Source organism: Schistocerca americana, chromosome 3 (assembly GCF_021461395.2).
Source record: "Schistocerca americana isolate TAMUIC-IGC-003095 chromosome 3, iqSchAmer2.1, whole genome shotgun sequence".
Taxonomy (NCBI): Eukaryota; Metazoa; Arthropoda; class Insecta; order Orthoptera; family Acrididae; genus Schistocerca; species Schistocerca americana.
The window spans coordinates 766,405,506-766,426,247 of NC_060121.1; the positions used below are offsets into that span (position 1 = coordinate 766,405,506).

Here is a 20,742-nt window from a genome sequence, read left to right on the forward strand (position 1 = left end):
GGTATTACATCACCCATGTAACATATGATATAGTTAGTTGGTTTTCTGTAAGCTAATCCTATGAGACAAATGGAAAATGTTTTGCTTTAACATCAGTAAAGAAATCCCGTTTGCTTAGAGAAAGAAAACAATAAACAAGATTCAAATTGGTCAGAGGAGACACTTTTCTAGTCCAGTGTGAATAATTGAAGTATTACTGTATGTTCGTGAGGGTATGATACAACCACAGGTTGTTCAAGAAAAATAGAGGAAGTAACCAAAAATGGAACCTATCCTCTGTAAAGTTTTCATGGCACAAGAATACATAGAGAGCTGATGAAATTACTGTGCCTAGACCTGATGATATTCAAATGCAAAGTCCTGAACTGTGAGTGGAAAACATTATGTCCTTTAGATATGAAACTGGGTCAGATTGTTCTCATACAAAAAACAAATAAGAATTGATATGTACACTGAAACATACAGAGGAAGAACATTGCTTGCATGTTTGCATAAAGTGCTCAAAAGAATGATCAAGCAAAAACTGTAACAGTGGTACAAAAGTAATAATTTACTTCCAGAAATGCACTTTATATTACATGTCATACCATACAAAAGTATGGTTAGTATACTTGTTTACTTGCAGCAGAAATTGATGAGCTTTGAGAACAATAAGTACATCTTTGCAATATATGTAAATACTAAAAAAGCATGGAACACTGTGTCATTGGCCATCTTTAGACCGAAGCTACAACCACATGCCATCTTAGAAGACTTCAGCACTGGTCTGATGTTAGTATTTGAGAGGTTGCTGATAATTTAGCTCTGTGGTATACTTCTTAGACTATGAATGACCAATAAATCAATTTTAGCCTATTACCTTTCATCACTTGTACAACAGACTTTCATGATACTCACCATATGGCAGAGATGCTGAGTCGCAGAAAGGCACAACAAAAAGAATGTCAGGAAGTTAGCTTTCAGCCAACAAGGCCTTTGTCAAAAGATCTTGTTGGCCGAAAGCTAACTTTCTGACAGTCTTTTTGTTGTGTCTTTCTGTGTCTCAGAATCACTGCTGTATGGTGAGTAGCAACTATCCTTTTCAGTATATTGTTACATTCCAGCCTAGATTTTCCATTGTTATAACTGCATGATACAGTATATTTGATGGAAGTACTCACATACTACAGTTTGCTGATAATCTGGGCATGTATGCAGAAGACTTATTGCCAGAGAACTGTATCAGAAAGATTCAATGTATTACATAGAGGATAAATGCAAATGGGCTTATTATCTCAGTAAACAAATTGGTAGCATTATTCTACCCATTACATGGAACAGCAACACTGCTGCAGGAACATACATACTGCCAGTCAAAAGCTTTGTGAAGCACTAAAGATTATAAATTGATCATAAATGTAACTAGAACAAGCATAAAAAAAATATGAATTAACAACAGCCATTCAATAGTAAACAAACTAAGTTGCTGTATGAATTTGATGCTAGTGTTGAGAGTAGAAAAAGAAGTTACACTCACCACCTTTGGTGGCATGAGTAATATCACTGTGGAGTGCCCAGGTTGTATGTGATTAATGGTAAGCTGGATGGCTAATGACTGTGTAGTGCAGTTGTCCACCACCACTTCCTATTTCAGCTCTGTCATTGGGACTTTCAACCATGTCAGAGGCAAGACTGCCTGTGAAAGCTGTCTCATGATCTACCCACTTTTCTGCAAGCATTGCACAGCATTCTACATATTAACGACTGCTAATAAATTATCCATCTGGGTGAATAGTAATTGCTGAACTGTGGCACCCATTTAAGGAACATGGTTATTCAGATAATGTGAATTGTGCTGATGAGACATGACAGTGAAGTATATTCATTCCCACAATCTCTTGGGCCTCAGTTTCCTTGTTGCTGTCCTTCACTTGCTTCTACTTCTACAGCTGGTCCACCCCATCATACCCTCTCCAAATAAGCAGAATAGAATAAAATTATGGTTTTTCTGGGAAGCAACATTAATTTAACCTTTAAATACTTCTTCTGTCTTTAGGAGAAATGGAGTACCCATCACACAAGTGTTTTTGTAAGGTCTTAAGTCATCATTGCTTGTTCTGAAGCCCATGTACATTTAAAACTGCTTCTCCGCATACCAAAATATTACAGCCATTAACATTAACCTGGTACAAAAAAGTAACCATTCGCCACAAAACTGTGCTTTTCCTTTTCTTTGGGTACCTAAAAAAGTAAGCTATATTAATCAAAATAATAATATTTTATTTATAAAAAGTACATGAAATAAAAATTAATTTCAGATTTTCATTAATCGTAGTTACCTCCTTTGCACTTGTTTCATCTTAATATTGCTCAGAAGGTAATTATTTTGGCAGTTGAAATCACCCATATCTCAAAAAGAATGGAATATCTGCTCTACGCATTCATAAATCTTACCTCAACACTTGTTTTTACATTTACATCCAGGACCACGAATTTTAGCACCAACAGTTTCTCCTGTTTTATCAGATATGTACCCTCTGCCAGAATTTCTATGATGTTTACATTTTTCTTTTTTCCAATTGCACGTATTTCTCTTTTTTTTCTACCTTCAGGTTCTTTAGTAGGTGATACTTTGGGAGATCAGGAGACCTTTTACATTCGTCAGCATCCTAAGCCAAACAAAGTATTCAGGATGAGAAAGACCAAAGCCACTTACCCCATATAACATGCCTTAATTTGTTACACAAATAGCTTTATAATATTAAAATTATTACCAATAATGCAGTAATTAATAGGAGAAGTACAATTTGTTCATGATTTACACATACACATTTTAATTAGCGAGTATATAATAGTTATAATTACGCAATAATATTTTATTCAGATACAGTCCTAAGCCTCAATGTTTTAAATGTTTAAAAAAGTAAGTATTTTCGACTTACTATGTCATTTTTAAAGATGAATGTTCATCAGAGGGACAATTACTACTTCTACTGGATGACTGGATGAATAATCTTCTTCAGAACTGGCCATTTCGGTCTTGGAATCTTCTTTTTTGGTTATGCGTGGAAACAGCCTCTTCTTTGCCAGCACAGTTTTACTGTGGCTTTGGGTTGTGTCACACACACAAAAAAGACTACTTCCTCACTGTATGATAACAACAAGTGTGAACTGCTCTGCCATGTTGCGAGTCAAAGTTTAAATATTTTCACATTAACTTCTTCTGTTGAATAGTTGTTGAACTACCACTAAAAACGTATTTTGAGAAAAGCTTGGCTTTGGACTGTATCGTTCTCATCCCTTCATTTCATTGTGGCATTTTCATTGGTGCTTGCAGTCAGATCAGGGTGCTCTACGTACAGTCCATTGTCTGAAGACTGGAGGCAGATAGTACAGACTTTAAAGTTTAAAGACTATTTCAGTTTGTTGATGCATTTCTCAAGTAGTTTACTTAATCTCGAAATATCACAACAACTGTCACCCTTAACAAAATGATAGGAAGTTCATCATGAAGATGACTAATGAAGCTATAAGTGTGTAAGAATAAATTTTTTTAAGCATTCAGGGAACCTTACAAGGGAAACAGCATCAGAGCAATGACGGAAAGTATGCACAGCTGGCTAGCAGATGACAGAGCTTGCTAGGGAGTCCTTGCACAAGCCAGCAGGTGAGCTTACAGCGAATCTTATTCCATGTGAGACAGGATTGAGGCATAATCAACATATGGCTAAGTGACATTGTGAGGTTGCAAAAGGTGTTGTTGATTTGTAAGGGAGATTAGGTTACATATATACATACATATATGTACTAGGTATTTTATTGACAGGAATATTCTTTTGAGCAGATGGGATTCAAGTGTATATACATTGTATCAAGTGATTGTGGGGTGTAGTTGGCAATGTCGAGAAATCTGGCTGAGATGTGAGTGGTTGTATGACCAGATTACTTTGGTGTATTTTTGTGCTATTGACTTCCCTCGAGGTGAGATTCCAACTCTCCCACCCCGCACACACACAGAATATGTCTGTCGAGAATTGTCTACACAGAATATGTCTGTTGAGAATTGTCTGAATTATTATTGTATGGTGACGAGTCAATAAATAAGTCACAATCACTAAAATATTGTATATCATTTTAATTTCATGCCACTGTGTTTCTATATGGTGACAGCAGAGGTCAGGTGTAAGATGGCCTACACACAGTAATCTAGTGGACTGCAGCCAGTGCAAGATGACAGATGTAATACTGGTGTGTACTCTAAGAGAACAGCATACAGTTGTGTGATTTTTGTGGACCAAAGAAAGGGCAAGATAGAATTGCAAGCAAATTTTGTGAAGTCTGTGCTTGTGTGTTTGCCTCCAGAATACAAATGGGACAGCGAAGGCCTATCTATGTAGAACCTCATGTTACAGTGTAGAAGGTTGTGCTTTCTTAATGTTAGTCACTACCCGTTGGAATGCATGATGAGCTACTGCTCTCTCTGACATTTTTCTCAATAACTTTGTTCCCTTTCAGTTTTACAACAGGTTCATCCCTCTCAACCAAGGCTATGAGTGACCAGCCCTGCCTTTATAACTTTCCCTGCCAAACCTATACCTCTTTCCTCTCCAGTGGACAGACAAATAGTTCCAAAAGCAAGGACAGATTTTTCTGCTTTTACATGTATCTATTGACAGTACATAGAATTTTGCATTTTTAATTTTCCATTCTGGATTCTAACCAATTCAATTTTTTTTTCAGGATTCTATCCAAGAAGATTCTGAAAATGATTCTATCGGACAAGCAACTATGCTGGTAACTACGTTATTATTTCTTCAAGATGCTCAAGAGTTTAATAATTATTATCTCAGTAAAAATATTCTTTCACATTTCCAACACTCCCTTCCTTACAGTGCATCCGACCCATTTTCATATGCCTCCCTTCTCCTTCCACTTAAGAAAGGACAGGTAGGCCTACTACAGCAGACAATTTCCTGAACACTTTTTTAAAAAATTCTCTTACTTTTTTTTTTTACAACTATTCAGTTGAATTCTGTGAAGTCAATGGTAAATGTGTTTGTGAGTTTAATTTTTATTACCTAAGTGTGGTGATGTTACATTCCTCAAAGTGCCATGCTTGACCACATGTGTAATATAAAACTTAATGTGCAAGGAAAAGTAAAAAGTGCCAGGAAAAGTAATCGCTGTTTTGTCCCATACTTTATGGTGAACTTGTAGAAGTGGCATGTTGTTGGGCTAGTTGTGTTTTGTGCCCAAATGTCTTTGGGCTAAAAGTGTTTTAGGTCCATCTGCTGCCTACCTCAAAGATCTAATGATAACAGTACTCTGTGTGGTACTGTAGCAGACATTACTTTGTGAATCTCATGTTGTTCTGTTGGTTTGCTTGTTGCATCACTTTTTGCTAAAAACCAAGAAAAGTGCAACAGGTAGTTATGCTCTTTTAATTTGTAGATAGTTCCTTATATATTTCTCCATTTGCAGAATCATCATCTAATGTTCTTTCACTTTTGGAACATTGATTGTTTTATAGATTATGTGTTCGTTGCCTTCATCATTCTTCTTTTTCATTTTTGCAATGAATATTGTGCCTTTATTTTGATGTTATCATTGTCATTTTTGCTCTATGCCACAAAGCTATTGTCCATGTACTTGTTTTCCTTGCGCCAGTAATGACATACGGTAGAACCTTGACTAACTGGCACTGTTGGGACTTAGGGTGGTCAGAATGCTAAAAAGGGCAGTTAATCAGAGGGGAATGAAACAAGTCATTCACAGAGCTCAAAACAATGTAATAAATCAAAATTAAATGAAAAATTACATTTCTAATAAAGAGAAAGGAACACAGAAAATTTTAGACATGGAAAATGTATTTGAAAAGTGTAAAAGTTCTTTTGTTTTAATTTCTTGAACGTTGATTTTGCAGCTGCATCACACCACTTCTTTGCTCACAATATATCTGTAGCTGCAGCGGTTTTCTGTTGTTGCAAATAATTGAGGGCAGTATCAAATGCATCCTTTGCTGTACAGTGGCTGATCTTTTCATTGTATTCCTTTTCCTCATCATCTGATCATTTTCATATCCTTCATTGATAACTAGTAGCAACGTCGCCTTCTGCTAGCCATTCCTCTGCGTCGGCAGGTTGGATATCAGAATCTGAAGAGTTTGCAAATTTGCAGTGTCTGACTCATTAGTTTCTGGAAGCTTGTGTTCCATGATTTTTGTAGAGTGTTTTTCTGAAGTTCTTCCTCAGCTTGAGCAACTGTGTAAATTGCATCTTTTATGTTCAGGCCTTTCATTACCTCAAAAAAGATCACAACACTCTTACATTTCCTGTAACAAAACACTGATGTGTTCCTTCCTGTAATGTTGTTTTAAGCACTCACTCACCCCCTGGTCCACTGGTTGGATTAATCAAGTCACACAGGGTGGGGCTGGAGGGAGGTGAGCAAAAACTTACCTTTTATGTCACCTAGTTGTTTTTCAGACTCGGAAGGGTGTCTTGAGAAGGGTGATTTGGAGCATTGTCTAACAGTACACTTGCACAGGGTGGTAGGTTTTCTGACTTCAAGTAATTTTTAACATTTGGAGCAAATGCATCAAAAACTAATCTTTAAATAAATTTCCATTAACTGCTTTGAGCTTTGTAGTAAACAGAAAGTGCTGATATGTTTATGTTTTTGAAGGCTCTTGGTTTCTTACATTTGCCGATATCAAACGAAATTTATGGTCACCACTTCTATTGCTGCATGTTGCAATGGACACCTTGTATTGGCTAGTTTAGTTCCTGTGGCCGTTTCGTTCTTTGAGGCAGGGGTTCTTTGAGGGAGCATTTTATAGTTCAGCCCCATCTCACCGATGTTGTATAATTGATCTGCTATCTGTTTATTTTCTTAGACTATTTTTTCAAAATTTTCAGCAAGCCCCCTATCTACAGCATCATCCGAAGAAAACTTTTCTTCTGAAATAGCAGCCTGACACTGAGATGATTTTTCCACCAGTGAAGATTTTTCCACCAGTGAACCCAGTCTTCACTTGCTTGGAATTTTTCTTCTTCACCCTAACCCCTCCCTCCCACCCTCATCCTGCACTGAAAAGCATTTTCTTTTATGATAGGGCCTCGATGTGGGGCCCCTTTTCATTTTCCCAGACAAAACCAAACCCATAATGTGCCATCCAAGAACTCAAGTACTGGATTTTCAATGTTTTTGCAGTTTTTAAAGCATTTTCACTATCTACAGTTAATGAAAAACTTCAAGGTCTTTTCGGTTCTTTTTCCAGTCTTTAGTGGTTGCCACTCCAACACCCATTTCAGAGGCTAATTTAGTTTTTGCAGAAAATGTAGTTTCTGTTCAATTGTACACATAACACGTTTCATTTTTGGATTTGTAGCATTTTTACACTTTCAGAATCCCTTACACAACATAACCACAGCTTAATAAACTGAATAAAGGTACATTGCAACTTTAAAATTAAAAGGAATACAATAATAAACTTAAAAAGTGCACAGATAAAATAGAAGATTAAAGAGCACAATAAAGCAAAAACTGCAGTCAGTCAGTTGAGCATGCGTGTGGAGTATGGCTCAGATGGACACCTGTTGTGACAGGAGTAAAATTGATCGATAACATAGCATTCTCTGGTGCAGCACGCTGACAGATGGTGAGACACAGAGTCGGATAATCCAAGAAGTTAGTTAATCGAAGGTCAGATAATTGAGGTTCTGCTGTATTGTTGGATTCTTACTATCTCATTATTTATACACTCAGTAAGCACTGACAGTTCTTTCACTGTTTTCCACATTTGTATACTGCAGGCCATCTGCACAGTATGTTGCAATTGGTCCCAGAGTACCATAGACATCCACCTCTTGTTTTAATTAATTGAGGAGGTGCCTGTGGAGAACAGTTGTTATTACTCTTCTGTGTAAGACTGACTTTCTTTAATTTTACTGTTGCCTGCATTTTAAGAGATGTATGTTGGTGGAAGTAATGTATTTATTGATGTATGTATGGATATGGTTTCTTGGGATTTTGAGTCTCAGTGATGTAAAACACATTTCTTGTTTGTGTCTCCCACTGGAGTTATATGGGAATTTCATACTCGCTAAGCAAACTTGTAGTGAAACGACTTGTTCTTTCTCAAGTATTTTCCCTCTCTTCCAAATATTTAATTTCGTAATATTAGTATTTGAGAACTGTTCAAATGAAGACTTTGTAAGTTGCCTCTTTTGCATGCAAAATATGTTTCCGTAGCATTCTTCTGCAAACCTCTGTCTGCCAACTGGTACCTCTATGGCTAGGTTTATAGATATTTTAGTATATCTGAGATTTATAATGCTAACATTTAGCAAAACTATATCTTAAAGGAGAGACCTGGGGCCCAATCTCCCCCACGGTAAATCAACAGTGTTAATCACCCGTTATCTCAGAGATTGTTGTAGATATAGATTTGAAATTGATATCATATGTTTACTAATAGTCTCTTTATTCTATTGATGTACAGTGGAAGGTATTCCCCCTCCCCCCAATACAACAGGTTTTATAATTTTTTTGCTCAATGCCTATATTTTTGTTAAAATTGTGTAATAAATGTACACAAATTTAACTCAGCTGAATGTATATTCATGATTGTAGATTCATGGCTTACTGGATGGTTGTGGAGGAACTTGGTTAAGTTTCATTGCAATAAGATGAATTGTTTCTGAGAAAATGGGGCATTTGTAGTGAAAAATGTACATACTGAAAGGACATTTAAAGTTTTCGTATGAAACTTCTTGCCTTTATTGTTACATGATGTTATTAAAAACACCCTGCTCCATATTGTAGGCCATCTTTACCACCAGTGCTATCAAGTAACAGCTGTCTTCTTTTTCAAGCCTTGTTGGTCATATTTTTTGCTGAAACCTCAGCTTTTTTCACTCTTGCCATATACACTTTGTGAAGTCCTTCCACTGTATGCTTTCCCAAAATCACTCCTAGTTTTTAGAGTGCTCTCAATCTGCCGCTGCTTCCACTATTAAATTTAATTACAGTGTCTCAGGTTCCTAACTGTAGGGTTTTTATCCCAAAAAATATACATTTTGGCAGACGAGTCCAAAGAAGATTATTGAATGATTCGTTGACATTTTGTGTTTTGCCATGCAAACACCTTTTCAACAGATTTGGATGGGCTAGATCTCTGAATATGGGCTTCAGGGCCTTCATTACTGCTTGAGGCACAGTGTTTTTATACTAAAAATCTTCCAGAGATCCTTCAGCCTCAGATTTTCCATACTTGCACTATGCCTCAGGAGGGAGAGGACACAAGCAATATACTGGGTTGTTATCAGTTGAAATTTTATGATAGTAGATAGCCCACACTGCTCTCACTATCTTGTGCAAATCATTGGAGTTTTCCCTGATTTGCCATAATAGTGTTGAAACTGATCTATTATCGTGACTGTCAGTCTACCAGTGCCTTTTATTGTTTTACCATCTGATATCTTTGCATTGCCGAGTTTTATTTTTAGGTGTCTGAGATGTGCATGCCTCCATTTTCTTTTTGACGTGGCCTACACACTCAAATTTAGTTATGGGCACAGTATACGGTTTGCTTGCAACTACTGCTTTGAAAGACTTGCTGTCTCCATCTCCCAAAGACTGGGTGTATCTAATTCCTCTTTCTTCCTCAGATCACTGAGAAAAATTAGTGCAGCAGCCACATCCATTCCTCAACTCGTCCCCATAAAGTTTTCCGCAGTTTGGCTTATGGGCTTCTACTCTTTCTTTATCCACACCAGCAATGTCCATCCAAGACAATAATTAGTCAAAATCTGAATATCCAGGACTTTCCTGGTGTTGACATTTGTTGTTGTTGCAACTCCATTCTTTGATTTGTGTCCTCGTCTGTGCCAGAAACCATCAAAGACAATACTTCTATCAGTTCTCCCATCATTTGCTTCCACTGCATCTGTGGTTTCAGCTATCATGGAATCTGAAGCCACTTCCTTTATGCAATCACCGATGGCATCTGTGTAGTGTTCGTACTCTGTAGGTGGGCCTGCCAAATTCGTAATGCTGCACAATGTCTTCCCAGTGCACCTCAGTCCGTACACTGATCTTACTTTATTTTAATAAAGGTTCTTTTTGCATTTGATTGATTTAGAGTATTTGCAGGTCTGACAGAAAATACGTAGTTGACACACAATTCCTTTCCTTGTTGATTCATCTTCAGACAATGTTACTGCACCACCACCAAGAGAACGGCTCACTGTTTAACTTAGAACATGAGCCAAAATACCAAACTCCATAATTATATTGGAATCCATGTCCTTTTCTACACTGAGCTCTTCGTAAATGCTGAAGTTGACTTTCCATTTTGAAGTGCAGGGGAGAGAGGGAATTGGCACTGCACTTGTCTTGTCACAGCTGTTGCTTATAGTGTCTTGTGTTGTGCACAAACAAGCATTTTTAATATCAGCTACACATGTCTGGTAAAACCCGTTACCTTTGTTTTTTCACTTCAAATATTTTGCTTGGTTTTCTCATTTTCCTTCTGCAGAAATTCTTTCAATGTCTGCTTGCTGTACAAACTAAAAATACTAAATTGAAATACTTTATGCTATTCAAACAAAGAGCTGGGGGAACAAAACCTTACATAGAGCAGGCTGTCCACAACAAAATGACAAAAACAACAGTCTTTTGGAATCATCAATTTTGGAAATATGCCCACTGAATTGAGTCAGTGTAACTCATGAGGAGGCAAATTGACAATGCTGATGAACAATAAAAATACCAGCAAGGTAATATTTCCTCCCTGTAAATAATGTATCAGAATGTTCAGTGGATTCCTTAGATTTTAATGCAAAAGAAAATCAATTCTTTTTTTTCCAATTTTGTATCCCAGGTCTCCTGTTAAGCAAACTATACTTTTTTTAGAAAGATTTTTAATGTTAAATTCAATTTCTCAAATATTGTAATTGTCATCAGCCATCTGACACATGCTACTGCATTAAGTTCCTTTATAGATTTTTCCAGACTTTGTGGCCCTCAGCAGAATGTGTGGGTGTTACTTCTGCATATTTTTTCAATGTCATCTACACATGACTCTTACATTGTCGTTCCAGCATCAAGCAAAGAACTTCTTTGGTCCATATACCATCTACTCGTTGGGTCACATATCCCACTTGCTTCCATTTAAATTTCAATACAGTTATTATTACATCTTCCATTCCAGCCTGTTCTCTGTTTCATTTGCTTGCGCTCTTGTCCATCCCAGTAATCCCCATCGTGACTCTTTTAGTACTTGCTGAGCAAACCCCAGTTTATGAATAGCTTTTGTACAGAAAGTATGTGTCACATTACCATAAATCAAAACTAGTAAGACATACCAACTGTAAGCCTTCTGTTTCAGATTAATTGAAAACTGAATTAGAAAACTCTGTTTAGTTTATCAAAAGCATACCTGGACAATTCAGGTCTTCAGTTTTTATCTCTGATCCAGCACATCCAGTCATTGTCTTCAGATGTTGTAGATACAAAATTTCACCAACTGGTTTCATGGTTTGAATGTTAATTAGTATTTTTATTTTAGATGTATTAATTATACATTATTTTAACCTTAATGGAAGTGATTTTCAGGCTTGCTTCTGAAATCCCTTTATTAAGTTCTTCCACACATTGTCAAATTTGATTTGCACAAAGAGCAAATTATACAATATTGTCATTAAAATAAAGGTGGCTGAAGTATGATCGATTAACATTTTTTCCTCCTTTGTTTTCACAATTTAAGCATCTTGTAACTTCCTCTGAAGCTGCTGAGGCAATTTTAGTGTTGTGGATCTCCATGTGCAACTCCACTTTCAATTATGAATTTGTCACTATGCTGATAAAGTCTGATGAAAGCTGTAGCATTGATGTTTGTACTACTCGTGTACTAACATGGATGGAATCAGTACCTCTTTCCTCACTGGCTCTTTGTACAGATTTTGTTGAAATAAAGTCAACAATTCAGCAAATTCTGGGAATCCCCAGAAAGGAGTAATTAATACTCATTGATCCATTCTGTGGTTTCATTCATGACTTGCAAATGATCCACTGTGCTGTATCTGCTTTGACAGGCAGCTAGTCCATGTGCTTGATTAAAAACTAATGTTTCTTTTTCTTATGTGGTTGTTGATAATTTAGTGAATCTCCACACACACACACACACACACACACACACACACACACACACACACACACACAGGATGCATGTTTTACCAAATATTCATCACATCTTCTCGCATACTATCAGAGACATTTCCAAATAACAACCATTTCAGAATTTCATCTCTGATGTCTTCTTTGCAACTGCATCATCTTTTGTTGTTTGCCCAAGCACCTTGGTAACTGCCCTTTTTATCTATTTTTATGCAATCTTAATTTCCCATGGGAGAAGAGGAGTTTGTGGCACAACTTGACAAGAAGAAGGGACCGGTTGTTAGGACATGTTCTGAGGCATGAGGGGATCACAAATTTAGCATTGGAGGGCAGCGTGGAGGGTAAAAATCGTAGAGGGAAACCAAGAGATGAATACACTAAGCAGATTCAGAAGGATGTAGGTTGCAGTAAGTACTGGGAGATGAAGAAGCTTGCACAGGATAGAGTATCATGGAGAGCTGCATCAAACCAGTCTCAGGACTGAAGACAACAACAACAACAACAACAACAACAACAACAACAACAACAATTTCCCAAGATGCTGAACTTGTTGCTTCATTTAATCTGTAGTACTTCCCCACTCTTAAATGATTTTCACAGTCTACTTTTTTGATTTAGTTTTCATGAGATTCTTTCTTTATAGATCAAACAATGGAAAATCCAGGATGGAATGTAACAATACCAGAGAAGGAAAGTTGCTACTCACCATATAGCGGAAATACTGAAACGTGTGTGTGTGTGTGTGTGTGTGTGTGTGTGTGTGTGTGTGTCTACTGCTGACAAAGGCCTTAATGGCCAAAAGCTATAATTGTGTGAATCTTTTTGTTGTGCCTATCTCAACTCAGCATCTCTGCTCTACGGTGAGTAGCAACTTTCTTTCTTTATGGATTTATATGTATCTGTAATCCTTATATTACCAGACTGCGATCACTTGAAAATTGAAAGTAGGTTGCCCTAAAGCACCAACTGAGGATTGAACACCGAACTTTCATATTTGCAGTTTGACTCTTACCCACTTATTCATTATCATTATTACTATGTATTTCTTCAAGAAAGTACTAACTTTGCGAGTAGGATTTATTTTAGTCGTTGTGAAGCTCAAAAAAATCTGATGTGATATGCATTGGTTACTATATAACTACCAAGTTACATAGTGATTGTGTGTGCCTAATTAAAACTGTTATGAGTACTGCCTTCCACTTAGTAGTACACTACCTATTTTTTTTTCTATGCCATCAAAGCTTCGATGTGAAATGATCTCTCTCTCTCTTTTCCAAACTATTGTTGGGGTAGTCATAGTCATTAGTTTAAACACTGCAGTGGTATGCCAGGCATGGTTCTAATGAAAGTGGTATGCCCTTGCCTTCCTTCATCTTTTAAAATAACTACCCCTCAGGTTATAAGAGAACTTACAGTTTAACTTGGAAACTGAAACACGATGAAACTTGATAATATATTTCAAATTTAAAGCTTGTAAACAAATCTTTTACTTGCTTGCAAGAAAGAAAAAGAAAGAATGTGAGTTTTGAGAATGAATACCTAGACAAATTTTTCTTTGTAGTCAAATGAAATAATTCCTCCATAGAAAAAAAGAAGAGAGAAGAAAAAAGAAATCACTAAATAATGTGTGCCGTCCATATTATGCTTTACAGAATTTAAAAGAAGCAAGTGAATGTGATTTAAATTAATTATTCATTCACATTGCTTTATGAAATAGTTAATGGTAATTATGAAAAACAGTATTGTAACTATTATAAATAGTGTTGACAGAGAGAAAACAAATGCATGTTCCTAAAATTACATTGTCCATTTGTATTATATTTGCAGATTATTATAAAATGTGTACAAATGTTTATTCTGATATATATTTTACATAATAATTTTGTATTTTATTTACACTGACATCATGATGATGTATTTTAGATCTTTGATGTAACACAGTATATTTCCATTATTAATTTGAATAAATTCTGAAGAAACTGAAACCAAATGTGCATTATTCCTTTCTGAAGTCTCAGATTAAAATAGCCATTTATTGTGACAATACATTTAGCTCTTGATTTGTTTCTGCAATGTTGATGGAATCAGTTGAGAATATTGATTTTTAAAAATGTTCCGGTAGTGTACTCACATCACAATTGCCAAGTCTTTCTGTTTCTTGTGAGACATTTTTTGAGGTAGAGACAGAAACATATACATCCATTTGAGTATTATACACTCTCCTCCACACATTTATATTACCTCACCCCTAACTGCTGTTCACAATGCCATAAATTAGTAATTAGTTCTGAATTGCCACACAGTTTGAATATACAAGCTCCAGCTAGACAGTAAAAAGTAAAAAATTAGAAAGCATAGTAAAAAATCCTATTCTTTGCTCAGTGTCATGTTGTTGCTTTTGTTTGTTATTCATCTGAAATTCTGAGGAAAATATCATTTATAACAAAATCAATAAAGTTGGGGACTAGTCTTGCCTTGTTGATGACTGATGATTATGAATTTTGGTAAGTGTGACTCAATTGTTTCATTTGTTCATCTTTGTGTGTCATATATATAGAAAAGAACATGGGTTCAGTTCTCTGCTTGTCTGTATAAGTATCAAATGGAAAATATGTATATGGCCCTATAGATACTTTTAATGAAGAGAGAGGCATCAGCAACCACAATGTTACTGTAACATCATTTGTAACTGAAGGCAAGAGGTGTGGGACGAGAGAGAGAGCGAGCGAGAGAGAGAGAAAGAGAGAGAGAGAGCAATTGAGCGAGCGACCGACCTAAATAGTAGTGAGGGCCAGTTTTGCCAGGATACAGACCCTGATGTACTGGCACAGTAGTGAGCATGTGGTGCTTGCGAAAGAACTACTATTGGGTGGTACCAGGAACATACTGCTCAACTCACTGAAACATTTGTCAAACAGTGGAAAATCCAGGATGGAATGTAACAATATTATGAAAAGGGTAGTTGCTACTCACCATATTGTGGAGCTGCTGAGTAGCAGACAGGCACAACAAAAAGACTGTCAGAAAGTGCGTTTTCAGCCAACAAGGCCTTTGTCGAAGATAGACAACATACACACAGATACTCACACAAACATAACTCACCCGTACATGCCCACAGTCTCTGGCAGCTGAAGCCAGACTGTGACCAGCAGCGCATGATGGGAGAAACAAGTGAGTGGTGGGGGTTAAGGAGGAAGCAAGGTGGGGAGGGGTTAGCAGGGTTTGCACTGCATGTGGGAGTGAGCAAGGCAAGATGGAGAGAGGGTAGGGCAGCTAGGTGCAGTCATGACATTAAACGGAGGGTTGGGAAGAGGAGGCGGAGTTAGTGGAAAAGGAGAGAAGTAAAAAGACTGGGTGCATTGGTGGAATAGAGGGCTGTGTAGTGCTGGAATGGGAACAGGGGAGGGGCTAGATGGGTAAGGAGAATGACCAATGAAGGTTGAGGCCAGGAGGGTTACAAGAATGAAGGATATGTTGCATGGAGATTTCCTGCCTGTGCAATTCAGTAAAGGGGGTTTGTTGCGTAGGATCCAGATAGCACATGCTGTGAAGCAGCCATTGAAATGAAGAATGTCTTGTTGGGTGGCATGCTCAGCAGCAGGGTGGTCCAGATGTTTCTTGGCCACAGTTTGCTGGTGGCCATTCATGGAAGTGTTAGTTCATTTGGCACTTCACGGTCACATAGGACTGTACAAAAAGTCTCACAGTTTCTGTATAGCTGTCTCCATTCTGATAAATACATGGGGGAGTTGGATAATAAGTTTCCCCTGTCGACTGTGGTCAGAGTTGTATTTGAAAGGGGGGGGGGGGGAAGGGAATGAGACATTAATGATAAGACATATCTTTACTTTTTTACATAATTTTGAAGTACATTGAGACATTTGTCATACCGCTTTATAAACTTCAAAAAGCCTTCCAGGAAAAAATCAGGGCATTGCATACGGAAGAAGCATTGAGTGGCTTGTTTGACGTCAGCATTGCTGCCAAAAGCACCTTCTGCCAAGAGTCTTCTTCAAAGCAGGAAACAGATGGAAGTCACTTGGTACGAGATACGGACTGTAAGGCAAATGGTGTAGGTGCTCCCAACCAAGAGTTGCAATATGGTTTTGCATCGCCGTTGCCATGTGTGGTCTCACATTATCATCCAACAACAGAATGCCAGATCTGAGAAGGCCTGGCCGCTTTTTCCAAATCACCTCTTTCAATTTCGATGGAGAGGCACAGTACTGCGCAGCATTGACGGTTGCATGCTCCAGAAAGTCCAGCAGCAAAACTCCATTGGCATCCCAGAAAACGGTGAGTTCCACTTTACCTGCAGATGAAGTGCTTTTGAACTTCTTTCGGACAGGTGATGATGGATATCTGGATGCAGCCTTAGATTCAGGCGTATAATGGTGGACCCACGTTTCATCCCCCATCAAAATCCGAAACAGAATGTGGTAATGCACAAGCTGTTCAAGGCTGAACGCCATGTGTTGTTCCGTGTGTGTTGGGGTCAGTTGGCGGGGCACCCATCATGCTGACACCTTCCTGTATCGAAGAATGTTGTGGATGATCTTGTGAGCTCACTCGTGTCCGATTCCAAGTTCTGTCACTATTCCATTGATGGTGATATGCCGGTTCATTTTAATCATGTCATCAACCTTCCTGACTTTTGCATTGGTAGTGTGTGTCCGTCCAAGTCTCGGTATGTCCTGCACTTGCTGACGTCCATCACTGAATTGCTGGCACCATCTCCACACCATTTGCCTCGACATCACACCTGACCCATACACCTCAACAAGGTGGTTATGAATGTCTGTATCTGAAACTCAACATGCCCATTCATAGCGGATAATAGCTCTCACTTCTGCCTTTGACCACGACTCCAAAACGCACCTTCTCTCCATCGCTCCAGGAAAAGACCGAGCGGCTGGCCTCCGCTTTGTGCAGGCACTGCGACAGCGCCATCTGCTTGATCATGGCCGACCTCTACCCAATGGTGTATCGGTGTCTTGCACGTGTGCATTCACCTGCCATGTCGTCTTGTGGCCATATCACACAACTCTGCCCACAGTCGACAGGGGAAACTTATTTTCCAACTCCCCCTTGTATTTTCAGTGTTAACATAGGTTTTACAATAGTAAACTGCTCCATGGCTAGACATGCAATGAAGAAATGTGGAAATTCAGACTGAAGCAACATTTGGATTGCTTAAGAAGGGAGAATAAGGTTTAATGTCCCGTCGACCTGGGGCCATTAGAGACGGAGCATACACTCGGAATGTTTCAAGGACAGGGAAGAAAATTGAGTGTGCCGTGTCAAAGGAACCACCCCATCATTTGCCTGGAGCAATTTAGGGAAACCACAGAAAGCCTAAATTTGGATGGCTGATTGCAGGTTTGAATCGTCATCCTCTCGAATGCGATGTCAGTGTGTTAACTACTGCACCACGTCGCTAAGTCAGTTACACACACACACAACACACACACACAAACACACACTAATGTGGTGAATAAATAAAAAAAATATACTACATTATTCCTTTTTGAAGAACCCTTTACAATGGCAGACATGGTAAGGGAAGAAAATGTATTTCCAAAAATAATGAGCTTGGATTCAGAAAGCATCGTGCGCATAAAACACATCAAGCACTTTTCACAAACATCTCACAAATTATAGATGCAACTTAACAGGAAGGTTCCACACTCCTGAATTTTCAAAAGTTTTTGCTACTGTTTGTTATTGTCAACTGATAACAAAGGTTTGACCATAGAGAGTAGCTTTGTGAATGTTGTAGCACACAACTGAGCCAGGGTGTGTTATTACTTTATTTTAATTAACCGAAATGAAATGAAAAAATTTAAGGAAATTTATTATCCATGAAAAGCCATACTGGGCACAAGAAGCACATGCCTATGTGAATTAAAATAGTGAAGAACAATATTTAATGAATAATGACAAATCATACAGAACAGTTACAATATTATTTACAACTTCTCCCTGCGCTAAAGTGAGACATTCTGAGATCTGTTACCAGAATAGAAAATATACTGGATAAATAGATTTCAGAGGTTGTTCTTGAGGACACACACATCTCTATGCTCTGATGCATGCGCTATGGTTTAGATTAGATAGAACAACAAGGAGTCCAAATTTTTCAGAAATAGATGGAAATTTCCTGATGGGGACCTGTATACAGTTACAATTATAAATGTGCCTTTATTTAATTTAAGCACACAGGCACATGCTTCTATATGTTTCTCTACACAAAATGTTTTTGTTTCTATACTTTTTGCACAATGATAACTTTTGACATATATGGCAACTCCTCCTTTCTCCATATTTTCTCTAATTACATGTGCAAAGAGCTTATATCCACTTACATTTACCTTATCCATATCAGTAACAATGTGATGCTCAAACAGGCATAGTATATCTATTTCATCCTCAGCTTCTAAATCTTCTAAACAAACCAGAAGCTCATCTATTTTATTCTTTAAACTCCCAATAGTTTGATGAAATATACTTACATTATTTTTAATTATACTTTTATGAGAACCTTTCCTTATTCTAACATTTGCAGTACTCTCGTGTCTGAGTTTCTCATTGTGCTTAGGCCTAGTTCCTATACCAGTGGTCACATGGTGTTCAAAGAGGCAGATTATGTCAACTGGGTTGGGTGACTTTAATTCATCAATGCAATTACCTAGGACTGAGATACAACTTGGTGGAGATAAAATTTCTGGTGATTGGTGAAAATTTATAATTGACAGCTGTGATTGGTGATCCAATGTGCTAGAATTGTGCTGTTTAATTTCTTTCCTAAACTGAAGATTTGTTTCAATCCTGACCTCTTGTAGAACTTGACATCTTTCTGTCTTACCTATCCTAAAAAAGGTGCTGCTCCAACACCTGTAACCACTGGTATTTTACCATTCATGGCAGTGCCTCCCCCCCTTAAATTTCCTGCTATTACCCCAGCCAGTTTACCCTTCCCTTTCCTGTTGAGATGTAGGCCGTGCCTGGTATAGTCCCATCTACTGAGAGAATCAACAGGAACTACACCAATATGAGCCCCCGCACCCGACCCAAGCAGCTGTTCCAACTCCAAATTAACTCTCCCAACAGAAGAGTTCAAATGAGGCCGGTCATGGCGTCTCAGAACAGATACAAACTCAACATTGGTGTGTCTCGATGCCGACGCAATCTTTACCAGGTCACACTCTATACTGTACCCAGGATCTCTGTCAATACTGTTCCCTGGTCCTCCCACAATAACCACGGTGTCTTCCCTGGTAAATCCTTTACAGAATGAACCTAAATCCTCTTGTCACCTGATCCAGACTAGCACTTGGTTTGAAAAAATTTGTGACCTGGTATTCTGCTCCTAATTCCTCCTGCAGAAGTTTCCCTACACCTCTGGCATGAGAACTGCCTAACAACAAAATTTTCTTCCTTTTCGATGACTTTCCTACATTCTTTTTCAATTTCCTATTGAGCGTTTGCTGTGTCCTGTCTACACCTACCTCTGCTTGAGGCTCATCAGTTTCTAACTGAAGCAACAGGTCAAACTTATTTTTGACATTCACCACAAAACTGTCAGACTTAGTTCTAGGCCTGTTCCTTCTGTTACCTGCTGCCACTTCCCACCTCTCTTTGCCCTTCTCCCTCCTTAACCTGTCCAGATCTTCCCTAGCCTGATCTAGCTCAGCCTGAAGGGCAGCAATTTTCCCCTCTTGTTCCACTGTCTTCCTATCTCTGCTGCAAATCCTACATAGCCACTGATGAGCCTGATCCACTTTCCCGACACCCACGCCACTGCAGTCCCCCCAATGAAAAATAACTACTGCATCCATCACACCAAACCCCAGAACTAACAATTCTACAGCAAGTCAGGCACTTCTCACGCATGGCAAAAATAGTAATTTAGCTATAATAAATCAATTAAATTACCGCAAATCAAAAAAGATGTTACAAGAATTAAGCCTATTCACAAATGTATATAAGCAAGTTTCTGATTTAAAATTCCGCTGTTTTCTGAGATCTGTATTAAAACAATGAAAGTATATGCTATTTATTGTATATTTCACTTGATGGAATGAAAAAAGGACAATTAAACGAGATACTTTAAGTTTCTCCAAAAACGTTACTTAGGCCTATAAACAAATGTATATAAGCAAGTTTCTGATATAAACCCACGCTGTTTTTCTGAAATCTGTATTAAAACAATGAAGTTATACACTATTTATGGTAGTTTACTTATTTGTTACCGAGAAACTAGTCAAATTACCGTGAAACAAGAAACAAACATGTTTACAAAATTTAAGCCTAAACGCGACTTCGCGAAGTTACGATCTTTTTCGTGTTTTCTGAAAAAATACGCAAAGAAAAGTGAAACCTTTAACGGCAAGACTAAACGATACACTAATGCACATATTTAATTTGTTGTCGGTGTTAAACTAAATTACATTCCTGTCTAAATCACTTAACTTTCTGGAAACAGTTTCTGTCGTCACTTACTCGGCGGCCATCTTGGGGAACTCTGTGTCAACATAAGTACATTACATATAACATATACTTTTACATTACTAGGCACACAAA

General features: G+C 37.9%; 1 protein-coding gene across 1 annotated transcript in view; it reads left to right on the plus strand.

Annotated features, from left to right (window-relative positions):
- LOC124605214 (protein fuzzy) overlaps positions 1 to 20,742 on the plus strand; it is a 157,846-nt gene that overhangs the window by 103,615 nt on the left and 33,489 nt on the right. The window contains exon 8 of the mRNA XM_047136760.1: positions 4,720 to 4,773. Coding sequence (XP_046992716.1) covers positions 4,720 to 4,773 — 54 coding nt within the window. The remainder of the gene's footprint in view (positions 1 to 4,719; positions 4,774 to 20,742) is intronic.